Raw genomic sequence first — 14,604 nt, 5'->3', positions numbered from 1 at the left:
GTAGATTTCACTCAGCCACTTTTAGGAGGCGTTCCTGCGCCGGAACGCCCCCACCTGCCCTGGAACGCCTACATGTGGCGCAGGGCTTTACAACGTGATGCATCTCCCAGATGCGTCACGTTGTAAATACCCCGCCTCATGGCGCAGGATTTGCGCCGCTGCTGCGTCATGAAAGTGACGCAACGGCGGCGCAAAAGTGGCGCAAGTGCAACATAAATCTGCCCAAAAGCCTTTTAATTTTCAAATATATATGACATATATATATATATATATATATATTCACTTAAAAAACCATAGGTTTCACACATGTTATAGTTAGCTGGACATTACACTCGTAAAAAACCAATGAAATTCCCCCGTTATAGTTAGTGCAGGCAACTATAACTCACGCAACCGCAATCCTCTGCTGATGACGTCAGATATTACATCACTGTATTTAGACAATTATTTACCCATGTCTTCTTCCATTAATCTTTAGCTATACATATATTACAAATATTTATTTTTCAGAAAGACACATATGTCATCAGTGATGTAATATCTGACGTCATCAGCAGAGGATTGCGGGCTGTAGCTCGGACTAAAGGTCCTATGGAAAAATGCATGGGGAAAACGCGTTTTGGGACCCCCCCTTTTTCTCAGCCCCCGCTTGACGAATCCCCCCGAGACTTTCAGGGAAGGAGCGGAGCAGAGCGCCCCACCTATTTTGAGAATTTCGCGAGGATTCGTCAATCGGGGCCAAAGTTATTCCAAATAGAATGTTACGGTCCTAACTATAACTATCTACTGGCGACCGCCAGTAGATAATATATATATATAAATATATAAACCCTAAAAATGCTCTTGCCACCCAAAAAATACACACACACACACATGCATATTGCTTCTTCTGGTCCCACCGGTTGTCTGTCTAAAGTCTGGGCTTCTCGGTTGAGCGGCAGAATAAGTTGTTTGCATGAATTGTTCCCCCCTCCCCTGCCGTCCTGACACAGCAGCTGAGAACCTGCAGATGAACAGAGTTGGAGACTGGATTGACACCACATAGAGACAGTGCACTGTGCCATGCAGATCTATTGTCATCAACATTAGTGAAGGATCTAGAAAATTTGACCATATCTTGCCACACCTGAAGGCGCTCAACTAGCTACCCTACGAACCTAGAATACACCTAAAGATGGCCTGCATCGCACATAAAGCTTTACACCACAAACCCCCCCAATATCTAGCCCAGAAACTTACTATATCTGGAGGACACTGACACGCTAGGAGTTCCAACAATCTACTCCAGAAACCTTCATGCTTCAGCAAAAAATAAAAAGATTTGACAGAGCATTTTCCATGGCTGCGCCAAGAATATTGAACTCACTCCCTCCGAGCATCAGAAAAATCTCTTCTGTGACATTATTTAAAAAGGAAGCTAAAACCTTCCTGATGAGCAAATTCCTCCCTTAACTATAACATGCAACAGATAACTCTCTGACTTTCCCCTCTCCGACTCCGACGGAAGCTCTACTCTCGATATCACTCCTGCTTGCATTGAAACAATTGACTACTATAAACTCGTATCTATGTTGCCCATGATGACACCCTCGCTAATATGATTTGTTCATACTTGAAGTTATCCCTACTGCTTTGAACTGCATCTCTACCTACTATATTCACTATCATTGTGTTCTATGCCGTACATCATATTTGCCACATATGTATATCTCGGACCCTACTTAAATGTTCCTGAACTTGTTTGCTCTGTACTGTGAAGCTCTCTGATACCCTAATCAGGGTCTTGTTCGCTCTATAGAAAACACAAAAAAATATACATACAATACACTTACCTTTATACTTACATTTGGTGGTATTGACATGCGTCCTAAAGGCAGGTTATGGTAAAAAAAACTGTGTGGTAAAGGCATGTTTGGTAAAGCTGCATGCGTTGATAAGCTTTAGTTGCAATGGCATGAATGGTTCACAAAGAGTGGCAATTGCTGTTTCCCGCCAATATGTAACAAAGGCTAATGCTTCTTATTTAGATGGATGACTCCACAATCACAAAATGTTTATTTGCATATCTTGATTATTCTACATTACCCAATTGGTTCCTTCAAACATCTTCAGGTCCAGTGGATCTCCCTGCAGTTTACCATCCAGAAAGATAAGTGAGTGACAGCTGGCCAGGGCAGCTAATAGTGGGCTCCAAGGTAATGCATCACTATAACTGCACTTGTGAACTTTCTGAAAACTGGGGCAAGAAAGAAACCAGAGATAAGCAATGTATCAACTTTGTATCAGTTGGCAAAAGGCAGAAAACAAATTTTACACTTTGATTTAATAACTATATGAATTGTATAATGTGGCTATTGATTTAGATGATTGTCTACTGGAATTAAAAACAAATCTTACAACATTCTTTGATAATTCTGATCCAGAAAAAGAGTCCTGTTTCTGGTACAATGACGAGCAACACAGGCACTGCGCTGATCTCTCATTGTCAAAACAGAAATCAGACCTCGTCATTAGGCACTATCTTCTTTCACATTGGTTGGTGCTCGGGCATAAATGTCTATCCTTGAGTACCAATCAGTGCAGGAGAGCTACAGCTGGAAAGGGGTCAATGTCTCCTAAATGAATTCCTTGGACCCAGGACAGTGATCCCCAAGCAAGACTCCCCCACACCATACTAGGAAAGACATTTCTTAGGGGATGACCCTATGACCATGGATAAGTGCAAACGATTTACTTGATGCTAAAAAAAAATGGTAAAGAAAAAGATGGGGTGTGGCGATCTGGCCAGGCATTGGGCCATGCTTCGACCCATTATAGCCTGAGATGAATTTCTGCCCTCAGGGTATTTACCCTCAATCTGCCCCTTATGGGACAAAAAGCCCACTTGACTCCAGGGCTATTATTTACATAAAGCAATGTCCACCCCTGCATAGAGTTGTGCTCCCACCCCATAACAGGCCTAAAAGTCTTTCTCATCTACCCCCCTCCGAGTGGGAGAAATTGGGGGATTTACTCCAATCTGTATCAGTGATATTTAAATGAACACGCTTGTCCTGACACAAAGCCTAACCCTTTTCTTTAAAGCCTCAGCTATCATTATCCACATGGCGAGCAAAAGGAAATTGCATTTCTCATGGGAACAATTTTGACATAGGCGCTGGCAGAAAGGATGTAAATTCAATTTGTTTTCACCTGCCATGGTGAAAGTTGCCCTTTTTGGGCTCTATGACAACCAGCAACCAGAGCTCCCTATGTATGCTTCCATTTCTTAAACATAGAGCTCCAGCAGTTCAGGATGGTACATCTTGCATGAATTCCACTACATGTTCCAATAGAGAATGCCCCACAAACTTCAAACTTTGGCTAAAATCATGCATTTTCCTTACATTTCTGTGAGAAAAAGTCAGGGAATCTGGGAGATCCACAAAATTGCTACCACCCAATATACCCACAATTAACCTGATAAGAAGTTCTGTACCATCTAAAATAGAGCTCAGAACTGGAGCAGAGAAAGCCTCAGCAGCTAAGGAGTTCATGTTTTTTTCTTTAGACTCAAAATTCAAGATTTGTATTTATTTTAAGGTCAACAAATACAAAACAGATTTGCTTAAAATAGTTATGAAGTTCCAGCTTTAAAACCACTTTAAGAAACTCTTTAAAATGTTATACAAGTTATAACAGTCAAATTCATCAGGTGGCAATTTACAGAGCGTAATTAAACCTCGTGCAGTAGAGACATTATGTCTAAATCAGATGGGCTTTATATACCAATGCCGAGCCTCAACCAGAATCGGATTTGGACAAACTAACAGTACGTGAAGTACATATTGCACTCCTCCATCATACAAATCACAAATTCCTGTTTTAGTTCACGATTATTCCATTTGGATGTATAAACCTTTAGTGGGAGGTTCCCTAACTGCAATAAAAGGATGCAGCGCCCTATGTTCTAGCGCAAAGCTTATGTATCGCTGCAGAGATTTATATTCTATACTTTCTACGAATTGTGCATAATGTTTTAGTTGGGAACAGTGTTCTACATCCAGGTCAAAGCTTGTTCTTGGTGTCAAATTCTTTAAAAAAAAGCTTTAAATGTGTTGGTGTTCAAGATTTTAAAAGTGCTGCTGTGCAACGGGACAAATTAAAAGCAATACTAAGTTTCTTATTAAAAGTAAATTGCAACGACTCATCTGTAAAAGTCTCCAATTTTAATATATTCCTTAGAGATCCTCGGTCAGCGTGCAGGAGATTATATGCCCATTTTATTATACTGGAGAAGGCTCTAGCATAAGAGCTATCTAAAGATAACTCTAGGCGTAATGCTTGAACTGGGAATGCTTGGTTAACTTTTTACAATTTACATAATAAGTTTCCTTCTCTCACTTTTACTGGTTGCCAAGTATTAACCGAAATATATTCAAGGGCATACGATGAAATAGGGGGAATTTGTATACAATAATCCTTGAGTAGGGATTGAAAATGTCTATTCCCGGTGGAAAACTGCAACCTCTGTAATGCACCAGCATGGGCATCTGCCTTACGTCCTATATGCTGAAAATGAGAGAAATTTTGTAAAGTTTGAGAAAAAATTTACCCCAGGTAAGTGTATTCTTTAACGATCTCTAAGGAATTTCCTCCTAATGTCCAATTAAAAATGAAGGAATTGCTTTTTACTCTAAATGGAAAGACTCTGGTTTTAGATGTATTTGGAATCAAGATATTTTATTTTCTATAGCCATTTAGTGCAATTTCATTTCTTTGTAGGCCTTTTGGTGTGAGATCTAAAATCACAACATTATCAGCGTACATTAAAATGTGGATATTACTAAATACTATTTTTGGTGGGGATTATTGATTTTTTACGAAATACTCTGGAAGATCGCTTATAGAGAGAGAAAATAAGATGGGGACCAGAGGACAGCCTTGTTTTGAACAATTTGACGTGGATATCGATCGTGTTAATCACTTTTCTTCCCCATTTGAACTCTACATCATGTTGCTGTGTGTAATGATATAATTATTGTGAGTAGGTTATTAGGTATTCCTAACCTCTCCAACTTCTTCCAGAGTGTTGGTCTGTCCACACTTTCAAAAGTGGTAGTAAAATCGATAAAAATACAGTAGACAACCTGTAATTTCGACACTACATATTTGTTGATAACCATTTGAAGGACCGCAATATTGTTTATTACAGAATGCTTTGGGCTAAAACTGGCCTGTGTCATAGGGATCACTCCTCTGGAAAAGGCCCAATTCTTCAAATGTTCCAGGACACAGGCTGCAAAAATCTTCCTGGTGGCGTCCAGCAAAGCAATATTTCGGATGCTCCCTAGCCAAGATTTTGGAATTTTTCCAGTTGCAAAACAGTGAAGTATAAGGGGGCTATAAATGTGCTCCACTCCTCCATATTACTTAGAAGAACTGTAATCAGAATTTTATCTGGATCTATTGCTGAGAAGATCTAGTGACCTTTATATAATGGGCTATTTGCTTAGCTGTTGGGGCTAGGATATCTAGATTCTTTTTCTTCTTCCTGTGGAATGGTTGACATGATTTTTCAGGGTTCTGTGAATTTGGTTTATAAAAATCATAAATATATTTTTCCCAGTCAGCTGATGATACTGAAGATACTTGTAGAGGTTTCAGTGTCCCCATTTCTTTAGCTACTAAACTCTTGAATGCCCTACTATTTTTACATTTTACTGCCATTCGGATATAAACCCAGTTTTGATCTTGACTTTTTTTTCCTTTTTTCCATTGTCTGATTTTCTTCAATTTTGTAATTTCTTTCCATCTGATCCCAGAGATATTTTGAGTTGTAATGATTTGTGATCTTGACACTTTCCTTTTGGATACCTCATGACCTTTTCTTGTCCTTTTGATGGTTCCTGAAGGGTAGCCATCACCGAGGAAATAGTGTCTTCATAGCTTGTTATAGGGTCCACTTAGTTTTAAAAAAAGATCTTATTGTGTAAAAATAATTGCATTATTAATTTTATTGATTGCTTTAGAATTCCATTTTTTGAGCCTGCTTCAGCGAGGCCGTTCATAGAACTTGAAGACCATGGGAGAGTAGATTGCATGAGAACTTCTACTCCCAAAAATAAAATTGCATGATCATTTTCATGTGTTCTTTCTATAATGAGTGTTTGCACTTTTCCGAATAGATCCAGACTACATATTATATAGTCTACGATTGAAGAGCTATGATTACCTATCCTTGTAAATGCAGCGGGAATATTACCTTCTACTCTTCCATTTAAAATGACTCCATTTATTGTGGACACTGACGTAAGGCGTAATTATCTGTGTTGGAGTTATAGGTAAGGGGATAGACAGAGCTGCATCTGGTGTATGAATCCTCCAATTGACCAGCAGGGCATTTGAAATTTTTCCATTGAAGTCCACAGTGATTATTACCGGAGGATACCCTTTGGATTTTATAGTTGATTCTATTCAAATGTTTTTTTCCCTTAAATAATCATATGGGGTTCCAGGTGTGATGTATATGTTAAAAATAAGCAAATTGTGGATGGTGTCCAGCTTTTTCTTCCAGTGCTTGATTTTGATGCATTGGACGTTCAAGAGGGACTTATCAATTACTTCCAGATCCCAATAGATTTCTTTCTCAAGAGAATTTCGAGACCTACCTTTACATGGTCCCTTCTCACTGCCTCTGTTGGAACATCATACACAAAGTAATCTTTTTGAACACAGGTTTCTAAGGCCCATGTTTCTTGCAAAATCACTATTGCTGAGAGTTTCCCAGAATAGAGGCTTACTTTTCCGTATCTTTCCAGGCAATGTTGCAAGAGACAATTTTCAAGCTTCTGCTAAAAAGGAAATTTATTTGCTTTTCCCTGTTTGTTACTACTCAAATTACTGAAGATCCAAGACGAAGAATTTTCATTTGTTTGTATCTCTACTTTTTTAGAATTATAATTCCAGATTGGTCACTCTCCGTCTTTAATCAAGATTGTTAAGGTTCCTTCGGGTACATACTTTTGAGTTACGGGGCCTGAAAATGTTTGATTATCATGGGGAGTATTTTTTTTGCTGATTTACATTTTCTTTAACTTCGACTAAATCAAATCCATTTTTGTGGAGGATGTAACTCTCTTTTAGGATGATTGAAGGGATCACATTGGACCAAAACTCAACAGTTGCCACCGTAAATTGGAGTTTGTTCGGATAAGCTGCTAACTTTTGAGGTTGTGAGTGAGTGAAGTAAATGGATCTTGTGCAATAGATTTACTATTTTCCCACGGTTCAGAGAGTCTTTTCTTGTGGGGAATAAATGCGTTATTTCTAAAGTACAAGAGTCAGTCTGCTCTCCTTTACCATTTGAATTCCCAACAGAAGATTGAGTTTCTATTTTCTGGGTAGATTCTGCACTGATGATCTTTATATGTTTCATGAAAAAATTTGGCTGCTATTGATTTAGTTCTTTCTGATCTTCTTTGATTTCGTGTGATGGTAGATGCTGATCTATATTTTGAATGAATTCAGGGGTCTTCAAGATTTGTACATCTGCCAAGACTTTCCTTTCTGGGACTGTGGAGCTTTTAGATTCCTTGTCGTTTGCTTCGAGAATCGACGTTTTGCTTTTTTCTTATTATTTTTCTTATTTTTTTCCAATTAGTTTTATTTCTCTTTTCCTTTTGCTCTGACATACAATCTGACTCCCTTATAGACAGAGATCCGGGGAGATTTCTTCTTTTTTAATTGGTTGAAAATTGGAAAAAATTAAACAGCTTCTTGTGAATTGCTTTCACTTATGGAATCCTTAAATAATTTGTGAAGAGAATACATTTTATCATCTTTAGTGACCTTATTTATTTCTTTTTTTAAAGAGGATGTATCAGTTTGAGTTGCCATTTGCTTTTTTGTTGGAGGATGGTTATCAAATGGGATGAAAATTTAGGACACTGTTCTTTTTCTCCATCAACTTTTTTAAATTGTCTTATTGAAGTTTGAAGATTTTGTTCAGCTGTTTTTCCTATTTTTATCCACAAAGTATTGCAGTATTCCTGTTTGCATTTCCAAAATCTGATCAGAGTTCCAGAAGAGCCAATATAGATTCCAAAATCTTCTGCAATGTAAAAAAACTGCTCGATATAGGATCTTGCCTATTGGGTGATTTCAAAGTATTGATTAGCGGAAATTCTGGAGATTGCAAGAAGTTTTACATCAGATCCGAAATATTACTTGGTGCACTATTAAATAAACGCAATGTCTCTTTTGTTTTATTAGATACCTCTGAGGGCAAACCGGGATTGTAGTTTATTTCCGGTAAGGCAAAATCTGACTCTCGTATTGAAGGTAGTGCCTCTTCTGCTTTTTGAGGCCCTGGTTCCTGAAGCTCCCAATGCTCTACGGTTTTTGTATATTCAATTGCCTGTTTTCTTTCTTGGTCTTCATCAAGTTGCAGATTATTATTGCCCTTTGGTTATTATTGCCCTTTGATTGCCCTTTGATTTCGCGAGTTCGAGATTCCCGTCGTTATTTTGTTCCTGTAATTTTCTGCATTTAACTATTACTGTTGAATTGGTCATTTTTGGAATATTGGGATTTTTTTGTTATTTCTGGACTTACCAAAACTGCTCCAATATGAGATGATTTATACATCCTTTTTCTTGCAGATTGAACCATGCCCAATCTTTTCATATGGATTGTTCGGGATCTATGTTTCTTATAAGCCAAGATCCACTAATAGTGGAGAAGCCCGGGATCTCCTGGTTTCATTTTGGGTCTCTGTAGAAAATGCTAGCAAATCTTCAGGATGACCCCTGCACTGGCACGGCCACCTCCTCTGGCCACCCAGGTTTCTCACACCTCTGCAGCTTGCTAATGCTACTACACTAACGCCTTCCAGAAGTTCACAAAAATCCCTCCCTCTTACTGTTAAGTCTTGACTGGCAGCTCAAGTGAGATTGAAGGTGGAGGTTAGTCTTTCCAAGCTCTTTAAATGCTCCAATCCGGACTATGAGGGCCAGGCTGATTAAAACAGACTGGTCTGGGAGATGAGGTAAAATAGTTCCTGGCTGGGATCATTTTAAATGTTTTTCGAGCCTTGGGGGACTTTATCACTTGGTCCAGTTCCTTTGAAACTTTCTCTGCCTCTCCCCCTAAGACTCTAACACAGGCAGAGGAATGACTAATGCATCTGAGGGGGAGCAGGGCAGGGCGGGAGCTGTGTGGAGGCAGGGTAGGAGCCACAGTTGAGCAGACAACGTGGGTGAAACAGAGCAGGACTGAGAAAAAAAAGCGGGGCAAACACTAAGAGCCCCCCCGCCGTGCAAGCTGCACCAGCCTAATGCTGCCCGCTTCCACACTGCTGAGTTGCAGGCACATCTCTAGCCTCACACGCTCGGTCCCTCCGTTCATCCCGTCTCTCTGGAATGAGGACAGAGCGTTCCGGGTTTTCCTTTTCCAGCTTCTCTGACTCACACCGGGGCCGAGGTCAGCGCTGTCAGATCCCAGCTCCTGGAGACTGGCAAATTCTTCAGCTGCACCACCACATGACCACATGACCACTTGCTAAGACAGACTTATGATAGTCTTAAGACAATCTTAAGACAAACTTAAGACAAATTTAGGACAGACTTAAGACAGACTTAAGACAAAATCCTAACTTTACTACTACTAAAGGCCTTCTGTGAATACCAAAAGTAGTAAGTTTAGGATTTTGTCTTAAGTTAGTTCTGTGAATCGGGCCCTGTGTGTTGGATGTTGAGATGGTATTAAAATCAAATGGAACCTAGTCACCAGTTGAGCATGCCCAGTTTACCATAAACTAAACTACGTGAACCTCTGCAGGTTTTTCTGTGACCATTACAAATAACAAATTCCAGAAGACAAAACTATAGGAAGACTCAATGTTCTCAAGGTTTGACTTCCTGGGATGCATATAACCATCTTTGCATGATTTAGAAGAGGCTACTCAGAGGCATCCATCCCTACATCATAACAGCCCTTTTGTTTATGCTGTCACCCTGGGTCCTACACAAACTTAAACATTTTTGACTGGATTTGATTTTGAAACACATTACAATTCAATAATGTCTTAAAGTTTCAAGTACTCTTTTCAAGTCCACATACTAGCAGGGAATTATTTGTATCTATAGGCAAAAATTCACATTTTCAGCACATGTGGTGTGCTTTTCACTGCATATGCATTGTACATGGGAAAACAACACAGCTGCAGCCTGGAATGTCAGAGCAGAAAAACATCTGGCTCAATAATGGTAGGGGGCAATGGGTGAATTGCTCAAGAGGTTGAATCCAGCTGCTGTTGCAAATCTATTTGTTTTTAAAGAGTGGGAATACATTGGGGGGCTGATACGATGGTTGCACATGTCAAGGCTGCTCTTTAGCAGATTGTTAGGGATAGACATGGAAGTCTGGGCGGGTTTCAGTGTTTCCCAGCACAGAGCATCCCACAGGATCAAGGTGGCAACACATATTTGAACTTTTTATTGGGCCGGAATGCATGTTAAAGTTGACAAATCTGCCTCAAACTTCGTACATCAATGCAATATAGGCACCTCCCATTCCCATATGCTGCACAAAGCAAAATGTTCCTTTTACACTCAGTCATTGCATATCATTATATCCCAGTCATACCTTTGTGCCTTTGATGGAATGATCCCCCAGAGGTCCAGTCCATCATCTGTTAGGGTGCCAGTCTAGATGCAAATGGACATGAGCAAATTAATAACAAGAACAACTCAGTTTGAAATCACTAAGTAATTGTGGTGCTAAAAAACAAATCCATTCAAGCAGCAAACAAAACAAATATATGGTTTCCATATAAAACATTTATTGTCAGAAAGTAAGTTTATTGGGCCACAGTCCATTGAACTAATCTATTTGTAGAACATAGACATATTTAACGTAAATAAATAACTTGAAATAAAATAAATTAATTAATCCCCTTCAGTTGTCTTTTCAATTGTAAAAATGTCCTAAGTGTAAATTGTTACCTCAAATTAATGCATAGAACATAAAAATGTCACGGTTACCTATTTCAATAAAATAGGCTTCAACAATTGACACATTTCCTTCATGTAAAACCAACAATCCAGTAAAATGTGCACACTTGTACTTTTCCTATTCATACCACAATTGCAGTATTCACCAATTTTAAGAGTTGCTTTGGGTAATTTCCTACCATACAATATTGGGTCAATACCTAATCTATATTTCAAAATACTGTTTTTCAGACCTGGCTCAGGCAAGCAGGTACATAGCCTCATTATACCATGAAACAATGAAGCGGGTGAACCACATTTTTTAGCGTAAAGCCCTAAATACCTCAAGTTATATTCCCTAGTCAAAATCTCCATTTTAATATTCAAGTCTGTCCAGGACACTTTTAAAGGTAATCCTAAAGTGGGAGAATGTAGAGAGAGCAAAGCAAAAAATGTCCTTAAAATCTCTTCTACACTTGCAGCTCATGACAATTCACTATTTAAAAGAATTTTTTACAGATATAGTCAATTTTGCTCTCTCATTCTAATAGTGACCTATACCAACATCTTATCCACAGTTTCATAATGATAAAACATCAGGATATGAGTTTGAGTTCTCGCCTTATTACTAAAACCATAGATGATTGGGGAATGCCTAAAAGTGCTCTTTAGGCACTGGCCTTCCAGCTTATTCCAGTCATAATATCAACTCATGTAAACATTTTCATACCATAAAGAAATGTAGTTTGCAGGTTCGGCTTACAAGGTTGTAAAACCGCGATCATATCAGAAACTTTTAACCCACAATTTAATTCAAGGTACTTATAGGAGGTAACTTCGTCTACCCTTACCTTATTGATGAACCATTGATATTTTTTCTTCTGACAACCAAATATCAAAGTTTTTGTTTTGTCCATGTCAAAAACAATCTTTAGCAAATGCCTCCAATTTCCTTTTTAATTATATCGCTATTGCTTCAATGATTACCAAATCGTCAGCATATACCATTTTGGGAAAAAATGCTTGCACTTCAGACAAAATGAGCGATAGCTCTAATAAACACAGCGCTGTCCTAGACCTTTTGCAATAAGTAATTTCTGGCACAAAAGGGCTTCTTGGTTTAGTTGGACCACTGCCCAATTACCTTTGTGCAACTCCTTCAGAATATTTATTTATCCTCACAAATTTTTATGTTCTGCAGCTGCTCCCACAATATATCAGGTTTTCCCCAAGTCAAAAGCTATCTTGAAATCAACAATGCAGCAATATAGGTTGCCAACATCTCTATTGATTTAATTGCTATTGACTATTAACTAAAACTGTGATCCATTACTGAGTGACTTTTCTTGAAGCCATCTTGCTCCACTGGTATTAAATCCATGATGCCTAAGTGCTGCTCTACGTGGTTAAGTAAAAGTTTGGAGAACATTTTTAAGCTCACATCAGGAAGGATAATACGCCTATTATTCATAGGATTGCAGAGGGTCACCCTTTTTAAATATGGGTTTTATTATTAACTACCTTTCAACGTTCAGTCATAACACCAGTGGTTACTAGTATTCTGAATACTTGGCAGAAAAGTGATGCCCGCCAGTCACTATTAACCTTAATTTCCACTAAGGGCAAGTTGTCTAGGGCAACTGCTCTGGTAAGCTATTTCCTAAATATATTTTAATTAAATTCTCATCATATTTGTACTCTGCTAACAGATGGTAATTATACCCCTTACTATGACCCTTAGAAATTCTATCCGCTGGGTTTCAAGGACCATATATGTTACTTTTATTGGATCCATGCCGGTACCATCTTGCTCAAGCTTCGAAAATTTCTTGGTGTTTTTAGACTGAATCACATTTGACAGCATTTGCCACTTTTTCATATAGAATTCAAATTTTTCTGCTTAATTAGTGACCTATAGTGCTGCTTGATCCTAGTAAAATGTATTGATTTAATACTTGACCTTCACAGTTTGAGGTTTATCTGCACATCCCTCCTCTGCACAAGGGTCTCCTCATGAACCACAATTAGAGAGCTCAAGTCAAATACTAAATACACTTTCAGGATGGTGGGATACTGAGTGATCCTTGTCACAAGGGGAGCTCAAGTGTACTGCTGAGGATCTCCATGGACATTGGATACTCAGGCAGATATGTGTTGAGGGAGAGCTGTTGTTGGATATTGAGGAAACCCTCAAGTGGTGATTGAGGGCTAACATGGAATACTGAAGAGAATCTCAGGTGGTGGGATAGGAAAGAGGGGAAGAAGAGCTCAAAAAATTCTAGTTCAACTCTTAGCTTATGAAATATGAAAGCTACCCTTGGATGGTGAGATATTGAGGACACTCAGGTATTGTGATATTGAGGACTCTCTCAGATGGTGGTAGATTCAGGAGAGCCTCAGGAGGTGCATTGCTAAAGGGCACATCAGACAGGGTAAAACAGAGGAGATGGATTGATATTTAAGAGACCCTCTGGTGATAGAAAATTAAAGAGATCCTCAGGAAGTTAAATACTTGGGACCAGATTTATTAAAGGGTTATGTTGCCCTTGTGTTACACAGGGGGTCTCAAGGCCAACACAATCCTTGAGTCAGATTTACCAAGCTGAGCAAGGCCATCTTGCATGGGCCTGCGTTGCTTGGTAAATCTGGAGTAAGACAAGGCAGCGCAAGCCTCTGCCTTGTGTTAATGTGCACAAGGAAAGTGTTGCGTGGGTAGAGTGTGGGAGTTCCCACAAATCCACGCATGCCTTTTGGCACATTTCCAGATTTTCCAAGATAGGTAAACCTGGGAATGCACCAAATAGTATGCCTTTCCAATAGAGGTGCAACTGTTGCAGGGATTCCGCCCAAAAAAAGAAGTATGCATAGGAATATGGGACCTTAGTGCATAGGGACTGAGTCATCCTACCACCTTAGTACCCGTGAGCCCAGGACTGACTAGCTATAATGTCTCACTTGCTCTCCTACTCACTCACCGAGAAACAAATCATTAGACACCCCAGAACACAAATCTCCCAGACCTCTAGGGAAATCGCAGTAACAAGACACTCCCTTTCACTTGCACTCTTGTACTTGTTCACAATAAGATCTGACAGAGGCACAAAACACTTTAAAATATTTATTTTAACTAACATGCCCTATCATGCAGTAAACGCACCAAAACAAGCAGAAAAATGCATAGTACAAATACAGTCAGTATAGCAATTAGAACATATATCATGAAGGGGGATGTCATAATGAAAAGACAATGGAGTCTAACCTCCCTCCCCTTGCTAAGAAACAGTATTATTATATGTTAAAGATCTCTGGGCTTTATTAGCATACCCCATACCTTAGCCTATAGATGGTGAATCTACATCAAAGGTGCTGTCTCGCTCTTTTCCCTAGAAAAGTCTCTCTCTAAGTATATGTCACCTATTCCTGTATTCCAATAAAACCCGGAGAACATTGCCCAAACACCAGCTGCAACTGTATGTTTTGTCTAAGGGCGAAAGCCTGGCCAGAACAAAATAACAAGGGACATTGTTGTTCTACTTTGCTCACAATGTTTAGTCAAAATCACAGGAGAGTGAACATAGCAACAACTATAGATATTGGGTGAAAGGATTGGCAGTATACCGGGTTCTTGCTT

General features: G+C 39.1%; 1 protein-coding gene across 1 annotated transcript in view; it reads right to left on the bottom strand.

Annotated features, from left to right (window-relative positions):
* LOC146788637 (putative cation-transporting ATPase 13A5) overlaps positions 1 to 14,604 on the bottom strand; it is a 452,938-nt gene that overhangs the window by 252,051 nt on the left and 186,283 nt on the right. Inside the window, exons 13-14 of the mRNA XM_085635829.1 lie at positions 10,627 to 10,688; positions 2,086 to 2,236 (exon numbers count right to left, since the gene is read on the bottom strand). Of these exons, the coding sequence (XP_085491955.1) occupies positions 2,086 to 2,236; positions 10,627 to 10,688 (213 nt within the window). The remainder of the gene's footprint in view (positions 1 to 2,085; positions 2,237 to 10,626; positions 10,689 to 14,604) is intronic.

Source organism: Triturus cristatus, chromosome 11 (genome assembly GCF_964204655.1).
Source record: "Triturus cristatus chromosome 11, aTriCri1.1, whole genome shotgun sequence".
NCBI classification, from domain to species: domain Eukaryota; kingdom Metazoa; phylum Chordata; class Amphibia; order Caudata; family Salamandridae; genus Triturus; species Triturus cristatus.
Note: the sequence above shows the minus strand (reverse complement) of the source record. Positions and strands in the feature narration are given on the sequence as shown.